Genomic DNA, 21,298 nt, shown 5'->3' on the forward strand with positions numbered 1-21,298 from the left:
AATTTTCGCCTTGGAAATAACTTTTGAAATTTGAATATGTTCGAAGCTTTAAATTCAAAATTTCCTGTTTCCTCCCAGTGAGAAAACATGATCTAAGAGCAACATGTTCATGTTCACTTAAGTTTTTGCACATATGTTGCCTTTGAAGATTTTTTTTTTCCATCTTTCATGTCAAAGTTCTAAACAGTACCCATTTACAATGAATTTACAATGACCAGTTTATGATAATCAGCAATAAACTAAAATAAAGCAAAACATTTACAATTTTATAACAATTATATAAGGCGTTTTAGAGTTTCTTTAATTGTAAAATTTGATATTTGAAAAATTAACTTGAAATCCATATCCTTGTATGAAGATTTTTTGATAAAATGTTGTAGCATTTACCTTTCTTGTAAATTATTTTGTATTCTATATGTCATTTAATTGATATATTTTACACGCTAAATGTGTACTTTTGAATTTATTTCCAGCTAAAATCCTATAATAATATGTTTCCATTGAACAGCATAGTTCAAAACAGTATTCAAGTTGTGTCACACAACTTTTACAAATCACATTTTAAAAAAAGAGATGTCTAATATCTTCATTGTTATTATCATAATAAGTTTTCAAAATGCTATTTACACTTTGATGTTTTCTAAATTTTGTAGCAAAGGGGTTAAAAGTCCTCAAATTTCACTACCATACAAAAGAATGGGAAGAATTGTGTAATCAAAAATATGAAGAGATAGATTTATACAAAAATGATTGGATAGGAAAATACTTGCACATCGACATCTAACAGTTAAGTATGCAAAAAAATTAAATCACGGAAATACATTCATAGGTTTTTCATGAAAAAAAAAAAAAATTTTGAAACAAACGGCTACTGTTTGTTTTTTATCTATTATTCAACGTTGAACAATTTGATAAAGTAAACTGCTCTATTTTCTCTCAAAGATAAAAGGCTTCTAACCTACTTATTCCAGTGAGATATTTCACAATCTTTTCTATAAAGCTCTAGAGTTACTTTTAACTATAATTTCTTATATTTACCTGTCTCAACGTGATTTTTTGCTAAGCCATAACAATTAGCTCCTCTGTTGGTCATGCGTTACATATAAAAAATTTGAATACCTTTTTCACATCCATTAGATTACATTTTTGTATGCTGGGAAAAAAAAAAAAAAATTATGGTAGATATTCCCCAAATATGTCTTATAAGTAAAATAAAAAGATTCCTATCAAAGATTATTATGGCATAAAAATACTGAACATCAAATTGAATATGCGAATATTTCAGAGGAAATTTACTGCATCGACGCCAGATTATTAGTATTATTATTCAATCTTATCTCGGAATAAGTAAGACATAATACTCTTTCCCCTCGTCAACATCTGAATATCCCATGCCAAATTAGGGATTAGATGATACTCTTATAAAATTTGCTGTTTTTCCTGATCTCTAAAATTGTTTTCAATTTTGTTCCCCTTTTATGTTAATATGTGTCGTAGTCCTTATATATACATGTACATTGTAACTGATACCATGTACAACGGTCCTTTTCCATATCAGATAAGCACCGTGCGACCCGTAAAATGTAAATGTTAATTTTCACCTCAGTGGGTAGTGCAAGGTAATTAGGCAATTCCATTTCATAAATCGATAAATTTGCCCTACTAATACCAACTACTCATATACTTATCTTTTATTGAATCCCTGTGTTTACATACACTGATCTACATGCGTTGGCCAGAACATCTTACAACTACTTCAACATAATTCAAGGTTAACGTTTACATTGTTTTGCAATCCTGCTGCGAATTATATACCTGGAGTTTGAAGAAATCATATCAGTCGTCAGCTATCTTCAATAGGTCTTAATGAACGACATACTCCAGAAAATGGTTTATAGCCGTCTATTTCAATGTAAAAATAAACTGTATGTTTTTATGTTCAATTCACAATCGACCCACTTGCAGCCAAACTTAAGTCGACCAAGAACTTTACTGAAATCATGAAATATGATGTCTATGACTTACGGTATTTGATGGGCTGAGTTTTTGACATATCTCTGTGAATATAAGCGACCCTACCATGACACTGTCAAAGCGAGGTTCCGATGTTCTTTCAAAGGGAGGTGTCATTTTAATATGTTTTCTATGACACAGAAGACATGTCTTACACGGTTGACGGAATTTTTAATTAAACACTTTTTATGATTTTTGTCTTAAAAATCATTAAATTTACAATATAAGTAAAGATTATTAAATGAATTTTAATGTGGAATGCACCTCTTAATTAAACCATTTAACCTCCAAATTCATTTTTGGAGTGATCCTCCACTTCAAAAAATAAGTTGTGCATAAGGTTTTTTTCACTTTTATTTCTATTAAACAATGACAGAAGATGTGTCGTATAGAATTGAGGTATAAATTGCATTTCATAAATTATTATGCATGTCAAATTACTTATAAAGGTTAACAATTAAAACAGTTATCATTTGAATAAAAATCGTCGACGTCTTGACGAACTGACACCAATAATCTTTGAAGACATACATTTAAGTCCAGCACAACAGTTAGTGAGTGAACTTCACACAAAGTGACTTCAAAGAGTGGCACACCCTTAAAGAGTCAGGTCATCAGGTCCCGGGGGACTTCCTGCATGATGTGCTCTTTTAAATAAAGTTATTGAAATTGTTCATTGCACATATCAAGAACGTATCATGATTAAGAATGTCTTTTCATGCAATATCATTAAACACCATATACCTGACTAAATAAATATTGCACCTCAAATCAAATTTTCTCTTCGAACGAATCCTTGAGAACAACAGCTTAATTCATTCTTCAATTCAGAAAAATCACACTGACAAAGATGTGGTACCTTGATGTTCACATCGTCTTTTAAAATATCAAGTCACATCTTTATAATGGAGCTCTGACTCGTTTGAAGAGAATCGTCTAATAAATAAATGAAGATTTACATACAATGTACATGAAATGATACAGTGTCATAAAGACAACATAATGAATATTTGTGAGAGATCTCAGATGAACTTTGCATTGTTCAAAAGTAAATGAAGACGATCACGTGAAACATAACATAAACAACACATCAGTACCCGTCTGATCCGAGTCTATCACGTAAAAAAGAAGCACCCTTGAAGTCTGCTCATTTGAGGTTATTTACAGTCCGACCACGACATGCTCAAACATTACTCCTGTCTGGTAATCACATCAACACGTTACAGTCACGTGTGCTAGAACTGTCACCTCAGGGGGGATAAGGTAAGAAAACTAGTGAATCTTTAAAAGAACTAGATTTCTTTCTGGATTTCGAAAGTGTCCTCGATACTGGAACAAGATGTTTTTTGTTCAAATTTGTTCGGATTCTTCCACTTATCGGTCAACAAATTGAACAGGAATTTGGTCGACAGGAGTGATAACTGTCCGTAATGTCGTTTTAAGTTCTTCTCCCGTGGATTCCATCCAAAATGACTGTGCTGTCTGAAAAAAATTATAAAAGTTTTGCTTAGTATTGTTGAAATTATACCTATTTCTTTCTTGTTAAAAAACTCATCTTTTTCAAACATTTCAACTGAAAAAAAAAAAAATATGCGTATACTTACTTTTATCAAGGTGAGGAACAATTCTTGTTCAGCGATTCTTCTACCTAAATTACAATATGAATAAAATAATGAAATCACGATGTTTTATGTCATTTTTTTTTAATTTTTCATTCAGATTCCTCAAAAGAGCAATGATGCCAAAGTTTCAACCTACCAGCACACATTCTGTTGCCGAATCCGAAGGGCAGCATGGCAAAAGGATGCTGTTTATTATCAGAATCTCTCAACCATCGTTCTGGTTTGAAGTTTTCTGGCTCCGGAAAATACATTTCATTGTAACCCATGGTATACCCATTTAATAAAATACAAGTCTGCAAGAAAAGAAGGTCATAATTTAGTTTTTTGGTAAATCATTCTGATAAGAATACAAAACCGACAGTAAATATTCGGAGAAATTCTTATTAATATGTAAATTAAACTTACATTTTTGGGAATAAGGTGCCCATTTATAACTGTGTCTTCTTGCATTACTCTGGCGTTGATTGGTATAACAGGATACATTCTGAATAAAAACAATTCAAAAATTAAATTTAAATAAAAAATTTATTGAGTCCAACCCCACCTCTTCATTTTTTTTTAACTAAACAAAGTGAAAATAATGTTGTGAAAATCACCTTAAGCTTTCTTTCACAACTGCCCTTAAAAATGGCATGTTTTGGAGATTTTCAGAGGTGCATGGTTTTCCTTTGCACACTGTATCGACTTCGTGTTGCAATCTGGCCTGGGCATTTGGATTTTTTGCAAGAAGATAAAAGCTGAAACCAAGGGCCTTTGAAACCTGCACAAAAAGAAGAAACCTAGATAATATGTGCAAAACAGTTAAAGTAGGCCAACTGATATGTGTAAAAAGTACAGGTTTTTGACATACTATATACTTTCATTAGATGTGTGAGAAGATACGGTATGAAAATCATGTCCATGTGGTGTATAAAAAAAATATTGAATGACTGTTTAAGCACTTAAATTGCTAATTACAGTATCAATTGACCACAGAGTTCCCTAGCTATTGAGTTTACTGGCAGATAAATTTTGCTGCAACTATTGTGCTGCTGTCAGTAATCTTTTCCGCACTGCTACCTTATATAAAAAGAATTAACTAGATGTCACTTGATTAAAATGTTTCTCCTAATGTTCAAAAGCTTCGGAGATCGACTGCGGTCTTCCGCGACCACAGCATAGTACAGGAATGCGTGCCTGCTTAATTTTGCTGAACAAGGCCCACAGCTGTACTGTGAACGAGTTTTCGATACCATTTAATAAAAACTTAGTATGACAAAGAGGTCAGCCATCAGGACCACCCAATAGCTATCAATTTGATCTATCAATTTGTAAATTTCCATAAAGTACCTTTCAGAGGAGCTTAATCCTGCTTTGCAGTGTGAAATAACATGTCATCGCAGTCAAAGATCAATCAAAAATTTGTCATAATTCTAACTCTTTTAAGAAATTATTGAACTTTTTTTGATTAAGTATAAAAGACTTTAGTCTAAAACTTACTGTGTCAACTCCTGCTAGTAGAAGTTCAGTTGTATTGACATGGATCTCGTCCATGCTTAGTTTTGTATGTGAAATCATGTGTTGCAAGAAACCCACAGCGTTTTCTTTTTCCAATTCACCGTTCTTCAAAGCATTTTGTATTTCTGCAATTTTGTTTTCAAACAACTGTGTGGCTGAAATACAATGTAATACAAGATATAAAAGATAAGCATATACTTTTCTGAAGAAAAAATAACCAGACATTTTGATGGCAGAGTTAGATACCATTTGGAGCAACACTTACCAACTGAGTAAATGGTATCCCAGGATTTCACGTGAGTTCTCCATGGTTTGGTGTTGAGTTTTTTGTGAACGTCTGCAAAAACCATCAATTGATGACCTGTCAAGAACATGTTTCCAATAGCATTGATGAAATCGGCTATTCTTGGCTCAACATCGTTTTCTAGGCAACCTAGTTTCTTATCCAAAATAACGCCCGCAGTACCTGCAAAAGTGATGAAACGCTATAAATACTTTTGGATATGGTACAAAGAAAGGTCAACTCAAGACACAAACTGAACTTTGAGAAGTTCATATTTAAACACTCAATACTTACTTTCCAACGCCCATTTATTGAGCTCTGAAGGGAGGTTGTGAACAGATCCCTCGTTGTCTCGGAGATATCGCACTCGGTTCACGAATAGTTCTGAGACGTCATTCATGATATCTATATATTCTGGCACCGTTTTCGGCCTTAATGTGAGTTTACTTATTGCCTGGCGCATTTTGTGCCACTCTGGTCCAACACTACAAAGGACAAATGAAAACGATGGGGAAAAAGTAACAACAAAATAAAACAAAGAAGAGAAAAATGATATATCTTTAGGTCAAGGAAGAAATAAAAACTTACGCAGACATGATGCCAGCTTTCTGATTTCGGATTTTCTTGTACAGAATCCATGAATCGTAAGGGGGTCGAAATGGATATTTTCCCTCCTTTCGAATGAGTTCTTCTACAAGAGTTGGATCGGCAATGGACACGTTGGTAACAGGTCCTAGTTTTTCTTTAAACATTTTTCCGTATTTTTGGTGAAATCGTCTCTGTAATTTATAAATATTTGTGATTAGAATTTGGAAGCTTGAAGGTATTTCTTTACGGGACATTAACTTTCTCTTTATACCAAAAAAAATTCCAAGTAATCTTTTATCACAAAAATCCTCTAAATTTGAAATTCATCATTGACAGACACTTTAATACACAGTTAATCGGCCTGATTTACAACAAACATGTGCATTATTTATAACCCCAAAAGAAATTCGATCACGTAAAAACTTGCAGAGTGGTGAATTGTTTTGTTAGGGGAATATCCATTCCATCGAATTTTTTAGTGCTTATCGGCCGTTAAGGAGTAATATAAACATAAAAATTAGTTTATCATATTTCGGCATACAATTTTTATGGCACAAATTAGCATAAAACTTAACTCGTGTGGTAGTTAATTTTGAAGATGGATCTGGAAAAAATAAATGCAGGAACAAGAACAGAAAACTGATAATGCCGGGAAAATCATTCATCCTACTACATTGCAGCCTCTGACATTTATGAACAATACAACATTCTTCTGGGTGTACTTGTTGACTCCTTAGCTAGTAATCAATAAAGATATATACAACTTATGTGCGAAGCAATCGATGACATTCTTGCGCAACATTTACAATACCGTCACTATCCTTTTAAAATCTTTTGTGACATTCTATATATGCAAGTTGGGTGCGCGTACACTGGGAAGAAAGCACGGGGTCAAGGAGTAAATATTGAATATAAGCTGAAGTGTGTACAGAAAAAACACAAAGTTTTCCCTTTAGCCCTTAAGTTCTGACATCTTGTTAGCTTAGACACATAAACGGATAAATTCTGTTTGCGGTCAGACATATAAATGATCCCACGCGGAGATAGTGGATGAAGATGTATCGCCCTCGTTTTAAAGACTATAAATTAATTTTAAGAATAATCTATTCAAAATTTGCGGATTGCTAGAATTCTTGGGGTGGTTATGCCTACATATGCAAATAAATTACACATATTTTAGGGATTGCATTATCCCTGCGCTACGCAAAATGGTCATCGGCCTCCTACGATATCGTTGTCTTTTACATGCATAAAAAATATCTAGGTTATACTTTCTCCTTTGAAATACAAAGTAGAACTGACAACTTCATCAGAGATCATAGATGTTAAAAGGCCAGCAGCGAAGTTCCTGCGATGTAAACACTATACAGCGTGACAGGACCCTATCCGAACGTCAAAGGGTGCAATGATCCGACGCTCACCTCAACAAAACTAGGCTTCAGCTGAATTCCCCGAGATAATCACCTCAATTACTAGATTCCATTCATTACTTTTGGAAGATAACTGAATGGATTTTCAGCGCGATGGTACAAAGATTTTTGAATTTTACAGCTAGTTTTGTAAATTTCCCTTACTTTTTTCATTCTTTACATTTTTTGGAAAACAGAATTTGTTTTCCATGTTGGGAGATGATAATAAAACGTTGACGATACAAGGTATGCAATGAAAAAATGGCTTACCTGTACTTCGTGCATTTGTCCCCTATTGGCCTTCCTGAAATATTCCGGGGCCGTCCCCACTACGGGGTAGCCCCGGGGCCCTGGTAAATCATCAAGTGTCTTAGGTTCTACTACACTTTGGGCTGTGTCCGTTCGATCAGCAACAGCTTCAGCAATAAGTCTAACAGCTGACACATTTTGAGATACACCCGTATAACAATTCCTATTTTGACTTTGGAGAAGTTTTTTTGCTGCAACACTCTTCGAAAAAAGTTTCTGCACAGCACGTTCTGCCATTGTCAATTTTTTACTAATATTTTTCCTTTGCTCTTCCAAGGATTAAATTCAGTGAAATATGAATTCCAAACAAATCCAACAGAAATGAATTCTGAAATTAAAAAAAAAAATTGCAGAGATGAATTCAACTTTGAAATAATCCAGTTTTCATTGATGCATAGTTTGGATGAGACACTAGTGGATCTCCCTCTCTCTTTGGCTTACGAGAGCCGTGTGCCACACTGTGCCAATGAAATGCTTTATATAGTCCCAGTGCTTCCGCACGAAGCGTTTACAATAAGCAGGTAAAGGTAAAAATGAGTGTTACAGGTCTATAATGCAACCACAATTTAAAAACTAAGTGTAAAGTAGATATATATGTTAATGAACTCTAAGGTGGCTTTTCGTCGCTTGTTCTTTTTTCGGCTTCGGATCTCTTTAATTGTTCCTAATTGTGTGTTGATTTTATACACTTCTTTGGTGACATAAAAAGCTTAGATAAATGTTTTATCGATAATAGCAAATGATGCTTAAAACCTAACTTGCATACACCCATTAAAACCGCAATATATCTTTTATCCGTTTATTTTCTTAGGGACCAATAAGTGACAGGTTATGGATACGTATATTTGTCTTTCGATGTGATCAAAAGTATTTAAATAGTATGAGTTTTTGAACTTTTGTTTGTTGCATTTTTTTCTTTTTGTCGAAAATAATTAATTCACCTATTCACAGATCATATTTTTTAATACAATGTAACAAGTATCTGTTTAATTTTGAAAACTGAGAATTTTTTTTTCATCATAAATTAGACAAATTTTGATATTTTTTAAATATTTTATCCCGGATAATATACAAAAAGAAAGTTTGCACTTCACTATTTTCAGCATTCAAAAGTTTCCTTTGAAAACAAAAAAAAATTGTCTTCGCTCTTTTTTGCTCTTAAAAGTGAGAATTTCATTGTTCAAGAGACAATGTGTTCCAGATACCCAACTTTCATTTTATTGCTTTTACTCATTTACCTTTCCTCGAGTGCACCGTGGTAAACTTTTGATATAAATAGTTTTGATAAGGGAACCGTGGTCGCATAACTTGTGGCAATGTGCTCTATTTGACAATATCGTTCTTAAGTACATGTTTTGTAAATTCATAGTCACAAATATCAATTTGTAAATAATACCCTCACATTGTGTGACTATCTTACATTGATATACAAGTTTCAATTCTTTTTTTTTCAAGTTGTATGCTTTTTGTCTTTAATTAGCATTACATTAAATAATATTATAAAATTTTGTCAATATCGTTCTCAAGTACATGTTTTGTAAATTCATAGTCGCAAATATCAATTTGTAAAAAGTAAAAAAAAAGCTCACATTGTTTGACTACCCTACATTGATATGCAAGTTTCAATTCTTTTTCTAAATTAGATGTGGGTTTTTTTTTAATTAGTGCTACATGTTTCTGTCGCAAATAATATATATATTTTTTATAATGATCTTATCCAGATTTAAAACTTTTGCATCTAGGATTATTTTCTTAGAATACACCTTATCAGGTAAAGAAAGAGCTGGCCAGAAACATCAAATTTAATAGCTGTATTACAAAATATATTTTATCAATGATCAACATATATATTTATATCTCACAGAGAAGATAAAATTTCAAAAAAAGATTTCTTTAAAACTTTTTGGTCTTTACATTTATTCAACAAAAATTTAAAAACACACACACACAGAGCTGCACATTGCAGTGTAAATTTCACCTATTTATCTTACCTGTGCATAAAAAATCCAAATGAAACAAGAAATGTTACATAGAGCAAATCTGATTGCACCTGTAACATACACAACAGAAGGTATTTACTCCGCCATGCGTTTCATCGATACGAAATACATATACTGTACGCAAAGACTCCAGTGGCGTCTATTTATAGCGTACGAGCGGCTTTTTCACTCATTCATAAGTTGGAAATGGGGCAGGGCCAAAAGGGTAAACAGGCAAAAAAGCCACGTATGGAATGTCATTGGTGTGCCGTGATTGGCTGGAGAAATATTTTTGTCAGCTGGGGCAGATATGATTGGTCGTTATACAGGCATTCGTGCGAGTAAAATATCCACCTTCCTGTGTTGAATAGAGTTTACTCCGATTTTTTCTTTCTTCCACAAAATCTCTCATTCACGTAGCATTATCCCCGGTTCTTGTCATTTTGCCACTGATTTCTTTACTAGTGGCAGCTTAAGATTATCCAGCGATCAACATGAATGAAAAAAAAATTATTTTAAACCTTTCACATGGATTTAACCTGCTTAAATAAAAATCCGCAGTGTTTTATTGATAATTTATGCATTTATTATTTTGTTTTATACGTTTAATTGTTCAAGGAAGTGTGAAGTAGTTATTTTTAAAATTATCAAAGGAAAGTAAATTATGATTAATTATACATCTTTAATTAAGTCTTTGAAATCTACTTGGTCTCATTCTTTTATTTCTAAATTGGGAATTTCTATTACTATACAAAACAACCAAACTCAGATGATATTTTTTTTTTTGTAAAAAAAAAAATTAAATTAAAAAAAGTGAGAGTAGAAGACAATATATTTAAAGATTAAAATGTTTTGCCGTTTATTTGGGATTTCCTCTGTTTTGGTAGTTTCATTCCAACAAATTCTACACACATATGCATAGGTTAATCCTGAAATTATATTACTTTAATCTATACTGCAACCATCTTTTCATTAAGCAAATATAAAAATATGTTAGTAGAGATATGTTAATCTGAGCGACATATTGCAACTCAGAGGTTGCAGGGTGCGTTTTCTTAAGCTAATTTGTTGAGAGTGATTGTTTCCATAGAGAAATTGAAAGTCAGATTTATGCTACATAAATATTTTAATGATATCTTGGGTACAGAAATACTTTATTGTTTGGGGTGAAGAAGTACAACAGTACCATCGTAAGTGAATTACGATCTGCGCTTTTGTGATCAAGAAAAATTTGTCGTGATATCGATTTTCTGCATAGATCATTAGAGAATAAAACTACACTTTAATGGCTTTAAAGGAGCACTTATTGATCTTTAAAAAAATTATTTTCAGTATTATTACTTCAATGCATGTATTTCTACTGAATCAAAGAATTTCTTGTACAAGGTTGCACTCAGTGACCTAGCCACGTTCAAACTCTCGCCAGTGTTTGTGTCACATGACTCGGGGCGGTTTTTCGCTCGTAATGGCCAGTATCATTTCTTTTCAACTCAGATTGCCGCGCTGACACGCGCGTTGAAGTGGACACGATATTTAATTTGTCAGGCCATTTAGCATCATGCGTCAGTCTGCTACTTGTACAAAGTAAACAGATTTTCCTAATCAGGCATCCTTCTGTAAAATACTATGATGTAATACAGGGAGGGGAAGGAAAGGTTAACTTAAGAGTTTCTTGATCTAATAAGGTTGTTGAACTACATAACAGATTATTACACCGGACCCAAAGGTTGATTGGTTTATTACCACTTTTTATTATTTTTTTCCACTATTCACTTATTTTCGTTTCTTCTTAATAAATGGGTCAAATGTTGATTTTTGGGAGGAAAACGAAAACAAAATGTAAGAACTGCATATCAAACTCTATTGAAAATATACAGTCTTAGTTTCATTTCATTGATTCAGGGGATACACAATACCGTGTCAGGAGTACGAATACCAAGCATATTTGCACCCACCTCCAATATGACATTGCATCTGGAAAAATGATGGTACGGCGTGGTTCCGTAAAAAAAAAGAACACGGTTCAATGCCGTGACTCGTTTACTTGCATGTACTGAAAACGAAGTCGACGAAGAGAGAAAAAGCGGCGAAGACACCTGTTTAAGCCAAATTCCACTTTTTCCAATCCAAAAATAAAACAGTTTCCAATTCCCCGTGCACCCGAGAACAACGAGAGAACAGAACTTAGAAAAATAAACTTTCGGTAAAAACATTGCTGACTGAAGAAACAAAAATCCCAAATGACATGAGGTTAGTCTGGTGCTGCATATAACTTTGGATAGGTCATTGGAAGCTTTAGTACAGACCGTGTGTGGTAATGTCTTGTACTCTACGTAGTTTGGATATGATCAATGATTGCATATATATGATTTGCAGTCAATAAAACCGTTTAGTGCTACTACAACATGCTGAAACTTGGCTTAAATTAATTCATGGAACCATCTTCTTATAAAGCACTCTCAGTACCTTTTTAGTTTGACAGAAGTCATGACATCATTTTGTCTGAAATACATATTTAAGAAGTTAGCTCTTCGGGTAAGATTGAAGTCCGATGTTTGCTCAACTGACAGGAAATTTTAACACATACGTACGTACCTTTCAACGTAAACTTGAAACAGTTGCAGGGCAATACGTCCTTAGTACATAACATGGAATACCTATAAGTTCAGATAATTAATCTGGTAGTTATATGTGTTAAATTAGAGGTTAACGGTTAGTTAATCAGTAAAAGCAACAACCTCCACTACAAGTCTGTCCAGGATTGCACTATCTGTTGACGAAAAATTAAGAAGAAAACACCCAAATGAGAGCATTGACACATCTCCACCTGAATGTTATATCCTCCATTTACAACTACGAATTGGACTATTATATTTGACAAGAATGGGGTGAAATAACGTTCGACCAACAATTAACTTTGTCCTCTACGATATGGAAAGACGATTTTGACATTTGTGGATTATTCTTAAGGCTTTCTAAGTATCGCTGTATCATATTTGATGTATTGTATTGCCATAGTATAACTAAAGTTCACCTTGATGTACGCACGTAACCATATTCGAAGTACGATGTTTCATATATGGTATGTATTTAGTGTTAGATAGTGTTACATAGTGTGTCTTTTTTTAACAAAAAAGTGTTTTGAAAAAATCATTCACAAATACTCCTGCTATATAACAGATTTACCTATTGCACTGAAAAGAATAGCTGTACTTGTTTTATTTATTAAGAAACTGGCAGCATATCAGTTGAATCAAAGGACGAAATCGTACTAAGTTTTAGCAAAAAGGTTATCTTGTATTATTCAGATTTAAATTCGCCTCCTCCACCCCCATAGAGTTCATATGGTACCGTATGCTATGACTTTGGAGGTTGTAAGGGGGTTGCGTAACGTAATGAACGCCAATAATAACAACCTGTTTTCTCTTTTGCAAAGAAATCCCCTCCTTGTTTTATTGTTCTGGAATTATGTCAGTGTACTTCTTAACGTAATTTCTTGTGATAAGTCTATACCATCTGAGCCAAATTTAGGGATTCCGCTAAGCAAAGAACTCATTCATAACTGCTGATAATTCTCGCCTGATCTTATACTTTGGAAGTTTTTTGTTCAGTGCGCTTGTAAACAGTGCCAACATTTTGTTTGGTCGAAGTTATTTTTGTTCTCTAAGTTCGTAGGTTTGGCAAATATGTATTTGAAAGAGATTTTGTGGTCAAAAGGTGTTCCTAATATCAAGATATATGCTTGTATTTTCTTACTATGATGTGCTTAAAGGGTACAGTATCCCTGTAGAAAACTAAAATCTCTGGAAAATATAAGTTGTGTGATAAACACAGCAGCTGGATAACCTCTTGGTAAAAAGGGATTTGCAAGGAGACTGCCGGTGTGACCATATTATATGGGTGAAAAAAGGTTGAGATAATTCTTTAATTGCACTTACTACGTGGCATTCCTCTGTGAATCCTATTTTCCAATTCCAAAATAAGCGAGTACTAGAAGGTACATCAACAAATAGAATAACAGGAAATTACTTCACTATTTTGATACTTATATATACGTAATGCTCTGAAAACAAACTGATTTGAGGAGAAGATCTGAAATTTGATATACAGTTGACGCTTTTTTAAATAACAATTTATTATTATTTTTATTAAGATACGGGCTTCCTATGCCTATATATAGAATTCAAATACAGTATAATAATTCTTCGCCCATTATATACGAGCAACTCCTTAAAAAAGCAACGCTGGCTCATTTTCCTGTTGCTGAACATTGACTTTTTTTCATTCTTCTCGGTAAAAGCAACGTTTGTGTAATCTGTAACGTTGTGTGATTTCATTTGTTAACTTTTTATTGAAGATGGTCATCCCAAACTTTTTAATCAAATAAGAAAAACTATTTGGACTTGGTGTTTAACTAAGAACAGTTTGATTAGTACTTTAATACATTGTATTTGTTGAATAAAAAATTTAAAATAAGATTCTTGTAAAATAACCAAAAACATATATAATATTTGTTCAATAGAGATATCTTAAATTAGAATCTTGTATCATAACCAAAAACAAATGAAATTAATACAATGGGGATCTTGGTCGCCAAACGCTTCTTGTTCTTGAATTGTTTTTAATTCACAGAAAGATCCATGTTTAAACTTTCTTCTGGGATTGTGAAGGACTAAGAACCATTATAACTTCATCGACATTGAATCATCTGTCCATCTGCTTTGCCAACTTTGTTTCTAGTATGTCTTTCGAAGTTGTTATTAAATGAACCTGAAATATAGAATTTTTTTAAAACTGATTTCACCGAATATTTACGAAAGCCGGATAGGCTCATTTTTGACAAGATAAAAAAAAAATTAACTCGTTATAACGAGATAGTCATCTCGTTACAACGAGTTAGTTATGTCGTTATAACGAGTTAGTTATCTCGTTATAACGAGTTAGTATCTCGTTATAACGAGTTAGTTATCTCGTTATAACGAATTAGTTATGTCGTTATAACGAGACAGTTTTCTTGTTATTTCGAGACTTAATAGCAATATAGGAATAAAAATGGCTGCAGTTTTAAATGCCATTGAATTTTAAGCAAGTAATTATCAGTCAAATTTAACTTGAACAATTGATAAATGGTTGAAAATTTAATTTGCTCTGGGTTTACTTATGATTAAATCTTGAACTATCTCGCTGTCAATAATCATAGCAACTCTAAGGCGAACACATTTTTTACCTGAGTAAATATCTCCCGAAAATAATGGCGAATACTCGTAGTTGGAATATCAAATCTATTTTTTTTTTTTTACTTGTCAAATATTTTACTTGGTTTACCCCCCCCCCCCCCCTTGAACTTTGTGACTTAGCTTATGCATATTGTCCACGATAATGAGGAATGGTGAAGCAAAAATGATATTACATCCTTTTAAGTAATAAGACGTTAAATCTGATCTGTTGATATTGACATTTTATCTAATATTCTGTCATGATTCACTGTTTATATTTTTTGCGGGGGGGGGGGGGGGGGTTCCAAGTTGTGGAGATTCACGGAGACCTATTTGAGATTCACGTCTATTTGGCGATCCTATATGTTTACCACATAGTGTCAGAACCTCAAACCAGAGTTTACAAAACAAAAAAAAGTTTACAGAGTTTACAAAGCCAGTTCACTTTTATAATCTTTTTACTTAGGATTGATCAACGAATAGGCCTAATACTAAATATGTACATTTATATTATTAATACAACATTGAAGCAATGTCGTTAATTATTTTCCTCATCACAATATTTATTATGTATATTTTACAAGCATATAATTTTTATTTCAAAAAGAGATTGATGATTTTTTTTTTTTTTTTTTGGGGGGGGGGGGTAATAAATAGAGGATATTCAATGTTTTGTAGTTGATATGGAATTTATTTCACGAGTGGGACAGGAATTTTTTTTATATTTTCATGAGTGCGAAGCACGAGTGAAAATATCAAAAATCCTGTCTCAACGTACAATACACATTTCTTGGCAAAATTTATGCTTGAAATACACCTTAAGTAATGCTTATCATATTGTAAACTTTAGATATTAAACTTTCATTCTATACCCAAAAAGGATCACATGTCAACTGTTTTTACTAATGCTGACCTTCACCTTTTATTGTGGCTTCCGTAGAATAAAGATCTCCAAAAGTTTTTTTAATTCTACCACATTGATAATAACGCAAAAATTACATATTGTAATTTAAGATTCCATGCCAAATTGGTAAATTAAAATGTTTCTTTCTTTTAATAAACAGAAGAAATATATAAATTATTAAGTGATAAGTACAGTATACATTCCATTTGAAGATGACACTAATTCTATTTTGCAGATAACTAACTCGTTATAACGAGATAACTAACTCGTTATAACGAGATAACTAACTCGTTATAACGAGATAATTTTCTCGTTATAACGAGATAACTAACTCGTTATAACGAGATACTAACTCGTTTTAGCGAGATAACTAACTCGTTATAACGAGATAACTAACTCGTTATAACGAGAAATTAACTTGTTATAACGAGATACTAACTCGTTATAACGAGATACTAACTCGTTATTACGAGATAATTATCTCGTTATAACGAGTTAAATATTTTTTTGTCTTGTCAAAAATGAGCCTATCCGGCTTTCGTAAATATTTGTATATGAGTAATGAAATAATAATAACATGACAATTTTCATTAAAGTTCATATTTAAAATGTTCGTGCACTATTTGCCTCCAGTTTTATCCGTCACCTACTAAATAGTAAAAAAAAAATGAAGAATAAAAACTCAGAATTGTACCTTTATATTAAGGTTCGTAGGTACATATCTACAAACGTTTTTCGTGATTACTTCTCATTATTCAACCAATGAATATATATGGGTGTTTTCACTATACCGCATAAAGTGTTGCGAAATTGTTTCCTTCTGCATTCATTGATAGGGTGTGATCTTTTGAGAAATGTAAAATATAAATTTTCTTCAAATGGCATACCACCAATACCAATAGCTAATGAACTTAAAATATCACGATTTGAAAAGTATGAAAACAGCTCTGAAATATGTAAACTTAATTATTCATAGATATATTTTTCGAGAGAATAACTTTACATTCTGTCCAGGAAAAAAAAATACCTGTGTATTTACAAAAATTTATTGGAAAGTTTAATTATGGAACATAAGTAAATGTTGCATATAGTTCTGATATATATGCATAGAGTGAAACATTTCTTCTGAAGTACATGTAGATGATGCATTCAATTTTATCGAGGGCAGTTTAATGACGTCCTTTGAAATATAGTACGGATTATTTTCGAAAACTGTGAATCAGTTTCTGAAAATAATTTTGGACAAAGAATTATCGAAAGCGAAGGCAGCACTTTAAATTGATACGTCTGTGCTCTTTTAAAACTAAGTTTATTTTAAAGTTTTTTTTTACTATCTTAACCTTTAATTTTTTATATACTTCCAGTCGAGTTAAAACTTAACAAACTTCATTTTTGTATTAATAAAAAAAATGAACAATTATACTGTAGCTTCAATCAATTTTATTATATTCTACACAAGGCAGGATAATTCATTAAATGCATATGAAGTGGTATTCTTCTAACCTTATATCGTTAGAAGTTGTTAATTAAGTTTTCCTTGCACTTAATTATATCTTTTGCACTCTATGAAATTTTCATAACTGCACTTTATTAATTAACTTGCTAGAATAACTTTATTACAAACGCTTTTTAATATTGGCTTACGCTCGATTTTAACTTCGATTTTATTTTTCTTTTGCTGAACATTATTTTTAAAAAATGCAAAGTATCAGTATTTATGCAGACGAATAAAAATAAGCAGTTACAATATAATCAAATTACGCTTTTTTTCTGTTTTTTTTTTAACACTTAAGATACATGCGAATATCTATTTAATTCTTGACACCTATAAAGCAGTATATTGTTTTTATTTTTACAAAATGTCAAATCCGTTTTATGTGAAACGTGAAATGAAATATAATGCATCTCTTCTAAACGTTTTCTTGTAATATTGCAACACAGACAAAGATTTAATTCATATTGTCTGCAGACTTTATTTGCTATTAACCATAGGTCTCCGTGGTTTTTTTTTTTTAAATCTACTTTTAATTGATAAGACTATTGCAATGTTAAGATATACGGTAAGTTGAACTTAAGTTACGTACTTTGGATCAAAACTGCAAGTACATAAGGTGAACAGATCTATCATTGACTAGTTTAATAACATTTCTCTTTTTCAGCTTACATACGATAATCTTTCTAGCACACTGGCTTAAAACGGCTCCTGTGTAAACATGCACCAAAAACTTCTTGGATAAACTTAGACCCGTAAAATCATCCATAACACCTCAACTTCCAATCTACAAGGGGTTTTTGCTATCTGTGGTTTAGCAGAGCACATTAGTATGTAAAAAGTGACAGCGCGCAGAGGTTTATCTTTAACTTCCATAATACTGTCTGTGTGCTCCAGTTCCGATAAAAATAGCTACCAGGATGCCATTTTTTAGTTCGATCACAATCCAGGGATATAAAATTGATATATTTTATAACGTCGGTGAAATATATTTCCAGAATTTGGGTTAATTTCCGATTAAGTCTGGTGTGTGTTTGTACACAGGATTGAATAATCTATTTCTTCAAAGTGTTGAATGAAAGAAGAAATAAATTGAAATAAATTGAAGGGATAAGATTTTCTACCTACTTTCAAGTGCTTTTGAATACGTCATTGCTTTCTCACCCTTTCGAAAAGTGCTTCAAATATCCTCCCTTGCAGTCATATGGTTAAGATTTTCAGATGAAGGCGTGACACAAACCCGGAGTCATTAGGATCTTTAGAGATTTACATGTGTATGAGCTTGACAGTCTTTCTCTTACTTTTAAAATCTTCATTATTCATTCTTTTCTTTTTAAATATTTCTTGCAAAACGTTTGATATCACCTAACAGTTAATTTAAGTGCCTATTTCATGTTTTCGATGAAATAAACGCCCACAGTAAAGACAACAATAGCTAATGGATGACCTCACAGTAATTGAATATGCTAACATCAAAAAGGAAATTTCCACCTCTGTGTAATGACTAGATACTAATTACCATTCGTTTACGGTAAGCATTTCCAGGCAAAATACATGTATAATTAGTAAAAATGTCTTTGACAAATGACTTAATTTGATGATCTCATTAGGTAATACATCAAATTGTTTCAAGAGTTGTCACCATGCAAACAACGAAATATGGCCAGCGGATCAAGACGTTTACAAACAAAAATAAAGAATGTCCAAATTAAGAATTTGGTATGTAGAATAAGACAGGAAGTCCATGGTAGGCTGACTTAAACATTGAGTAAGATGTACTCAGTGGAACCTGGGGATTCATTTGAGATCGCCCATTTTCCTCCCTCGTCTTCGATAATTTATATTTGCTAGTTAAACGTCATTCCAAGGATCGTCTGCTTTTCAAAATCGTTCTGCACACGGTGTTAGTTTCCTGTCATTATGGCGGACTTGAATGAACTTGAATAGATGCTATATAGATACCTGTTTCAACGGATGTTGTTTGTTTTCTCAGATAAATTTCTCGACAATATCATCTGAAACTGATGCGAGCTAATTTGAAAGAAAAAAATTTATGGGGTGGGCGTTACAGTGTCATAAGCTTCAGTGATGCAATTTACAAAGCTTTTTACTCTTAAACGAAATAGTGACAGCGTTTTTGATATGATGAAATATTGAGATAACGAACAGTAATCAAGCTCAAAAGTCCATTGAAACAATACAAATCGGAAGCAGAGCAAACCTCTAAAAAAAAGACCTCTAAAACATCAGAGGTGGGATCAGGTGCCATGGAGGAGTAAGCATCCCCTGTCGACCAGTCACATTCGCCGTGTGCTCCTTGTCATGATCGGACAAAAGGTAAAATCCGTAGACAATTCAGAGTGTATACAATAAATATGAAAAAAACTTCAGTCAGCATTCGACATAATGATTAATTGTATTTGCTGACAAGGTCATTTTATCGACCATAGACACCATGTTTTTGTTTTTTTTCAATATTGTTGCTGGTATTACAAATTGTGCATATTATTTCAAAAATGAATACATATTATTACAAAAATTTTCAAGAAATATTTTCCATTATATACTTTCTTCTATTAAATCTTTGTAATTTTTCCTTTTCTGGTAAATGAATTAAGCGCTTACTTTCATAATGTTGATACTGAATGGGAAAAAATTGTGTCTTTTCCACGAAAATGTACATATCATTTTTAAATAATGTCACTTTCAAAGAGAATATTAAGTGTTTTATGATGAACAATTCTACGTCTTTCAACTTCATTAAAAAGCAATAGAGAAAAAATAAAATCATAGATCAGTGTTTTTATCAAACCAAAATTTGCAATTCGGTTTCAAGACAAGACGGAAACTAGCTTTCTGAAATTGTTTTAAACGTTTTCCGAAATATTATTTCTAAGTAGCCCTTTTCTCTTACTCTGTTTCAAACCAAACACATTCTGAGTCTGTGCTTTCTTCTTCCACTTCGACGTATATTACGGTACTTAGTATATATTCGTACACTCACCAATATGGAAAGCCATTGGGTTCAAAATTCCTTTTCTGCAATGCTTTAAATGTACACATGTAAAAAAAAAATGTTAATTATAGCTATCCAACATTACTTACCATACGTATGTAAAATGTAAATGCAAGTTACATCAATGTTAACATTTAATGGGCAGACTTGCGATTTTGTCAACTTGTGAAATGTAGATTGTACATTCAAGATTTGTAAATTATGCAACGTTGCATTGACAAGTTTTGTTGGCTTGCTACAAAAAACAAATTGTGATAGAACATTATTGAAAAATTCTAAAATAATGATTTACAGTCAATAAAAATTAAAGTTTACCTGTGTTCATTTAATTATTTAAAGAGTTGGAATCTTGACTTTCCATACATCACAGGTCAACCAAAACTGTAGTGATAATTATGTCTTCCTTTCTGACTGGATACATCGAACAATTCAGATTATTAAACTTTGTTGTTGTTTCTTTTTTCTCTGGGCGTTTATGTTTTTGCTGTTTTCACCTGTTTTTCTTAGTGTGTTCTTGTAAAAAAGCAAGATTTTACTTTATGTTCCCAGAATATTTCAGTTCGCAAGAAAACCTTTTGTGTTTACTTTTTACCACCCGAAACACTAAATTGACCAAGGCTATCCCACAAATATTATCATATATTATTGTTTAAATTATTTCTGTTTATCATCTCATCATATGTGCAAGTATTCTATAAAGACTCTTACATTATCAAAATAAATGATATCATTTATTATTTGTTTCATTTTACTTGTACAGAGAAAGATAACAGAGACTTTAGTAGCATACAAATTATTAAATTTCTTTAAAAATTTGCTCAATTTAATGAAAGGATTGTCCAAAAAAGGTAAGGTTTGTAAAATTAATTTCAACTTTGCAGTTATTAATATAGTTTTTTTTAAATTATGTATTAATTGATGTGGTATTAATACTGAAACTAGGGTCAAGATCGTAGGTGGTTGTTTTCGT

The 21,298-nt window shown here is 32.3% G+C and overlaps 1 protein-coding gene across 1 annotated transcript; it reads right to left on the bottom strand.

Moving 5' to 3' along the window:
* Positions 1-2,866: 2,866 nt before the first annotated feature.
* Positions 2,867-9,794, bottom strand: LOC133205947 (cytochrome P450 27C1-like). Its single transcript, XM_061341841.1, has 11 exons — positions 9,713-9,794; positions 7,683-8,049; positions 6,004-6,194; positions 5,710-5,900; positions 5,398-5,598; positions 5,115-5,287; positions 4,232-4,395; positions 4,041-4,119; positions 3,768-3,928; positions 3,618-3,657; positions 2,867-3,495 (listed from the first exon to the last, which is right to left on the bottom strand). Exons 2-11 carry the CDS (start codon positions 7,956-7,958, stop codon positions 3,388-3,390), a joined length of 1,584 nt encoding a protein of 527 aa, XP_061197825.1. The 5' UTR covers positions 7,959-8,049; positions 9,713-9,794; the 3' UTR covers positions 2,867-3,387.
* Between the last annotated feature and the right edge of the window lie 11,504 nt (positions 9,795-21,298).

This window comes from Saccostrea echinata, unplaced genomic scaffold, assembly GCF_033153115.1.
Source record: "Saccostrea echinata isolate AGI-Se365-2 ecotype Australia unplaced genomic scaffold, CSIRO_AGI_Sech_v1 ptg000054l, whole genome shotgun sequence".
Taxonomy (NCBI): Eukaryota; Metazoa; Mollusca; class Bivalvia; order Ostreida; family Ostreidae; genus Saccostrea; species Saccostrea echinata.

Coding starts and splice junctions, on each gene's coding strand:
- LOC133205947 (XM_061341841.1), bottom strand. CDS start 7,958: ATGGCAGAACGTGCTGTGCAGAAACTTTTTTCGAAGAGTGTTGCAGCA. Junction 4,396..5,114: donor TACTAGCAGGAGTTGACACA/GTAAGTTTTAGA, acceptor CTTTTTGTGCAG/GTTTCAAAGGCCCTTGGTTT. Junction 3,496..3,617: donor TGTTCCTCACCTTGATAAAA/GTAAGTATACGC, acceptor AATTTTTTTCAG/ACAGCACAGTCATTTTGGAT.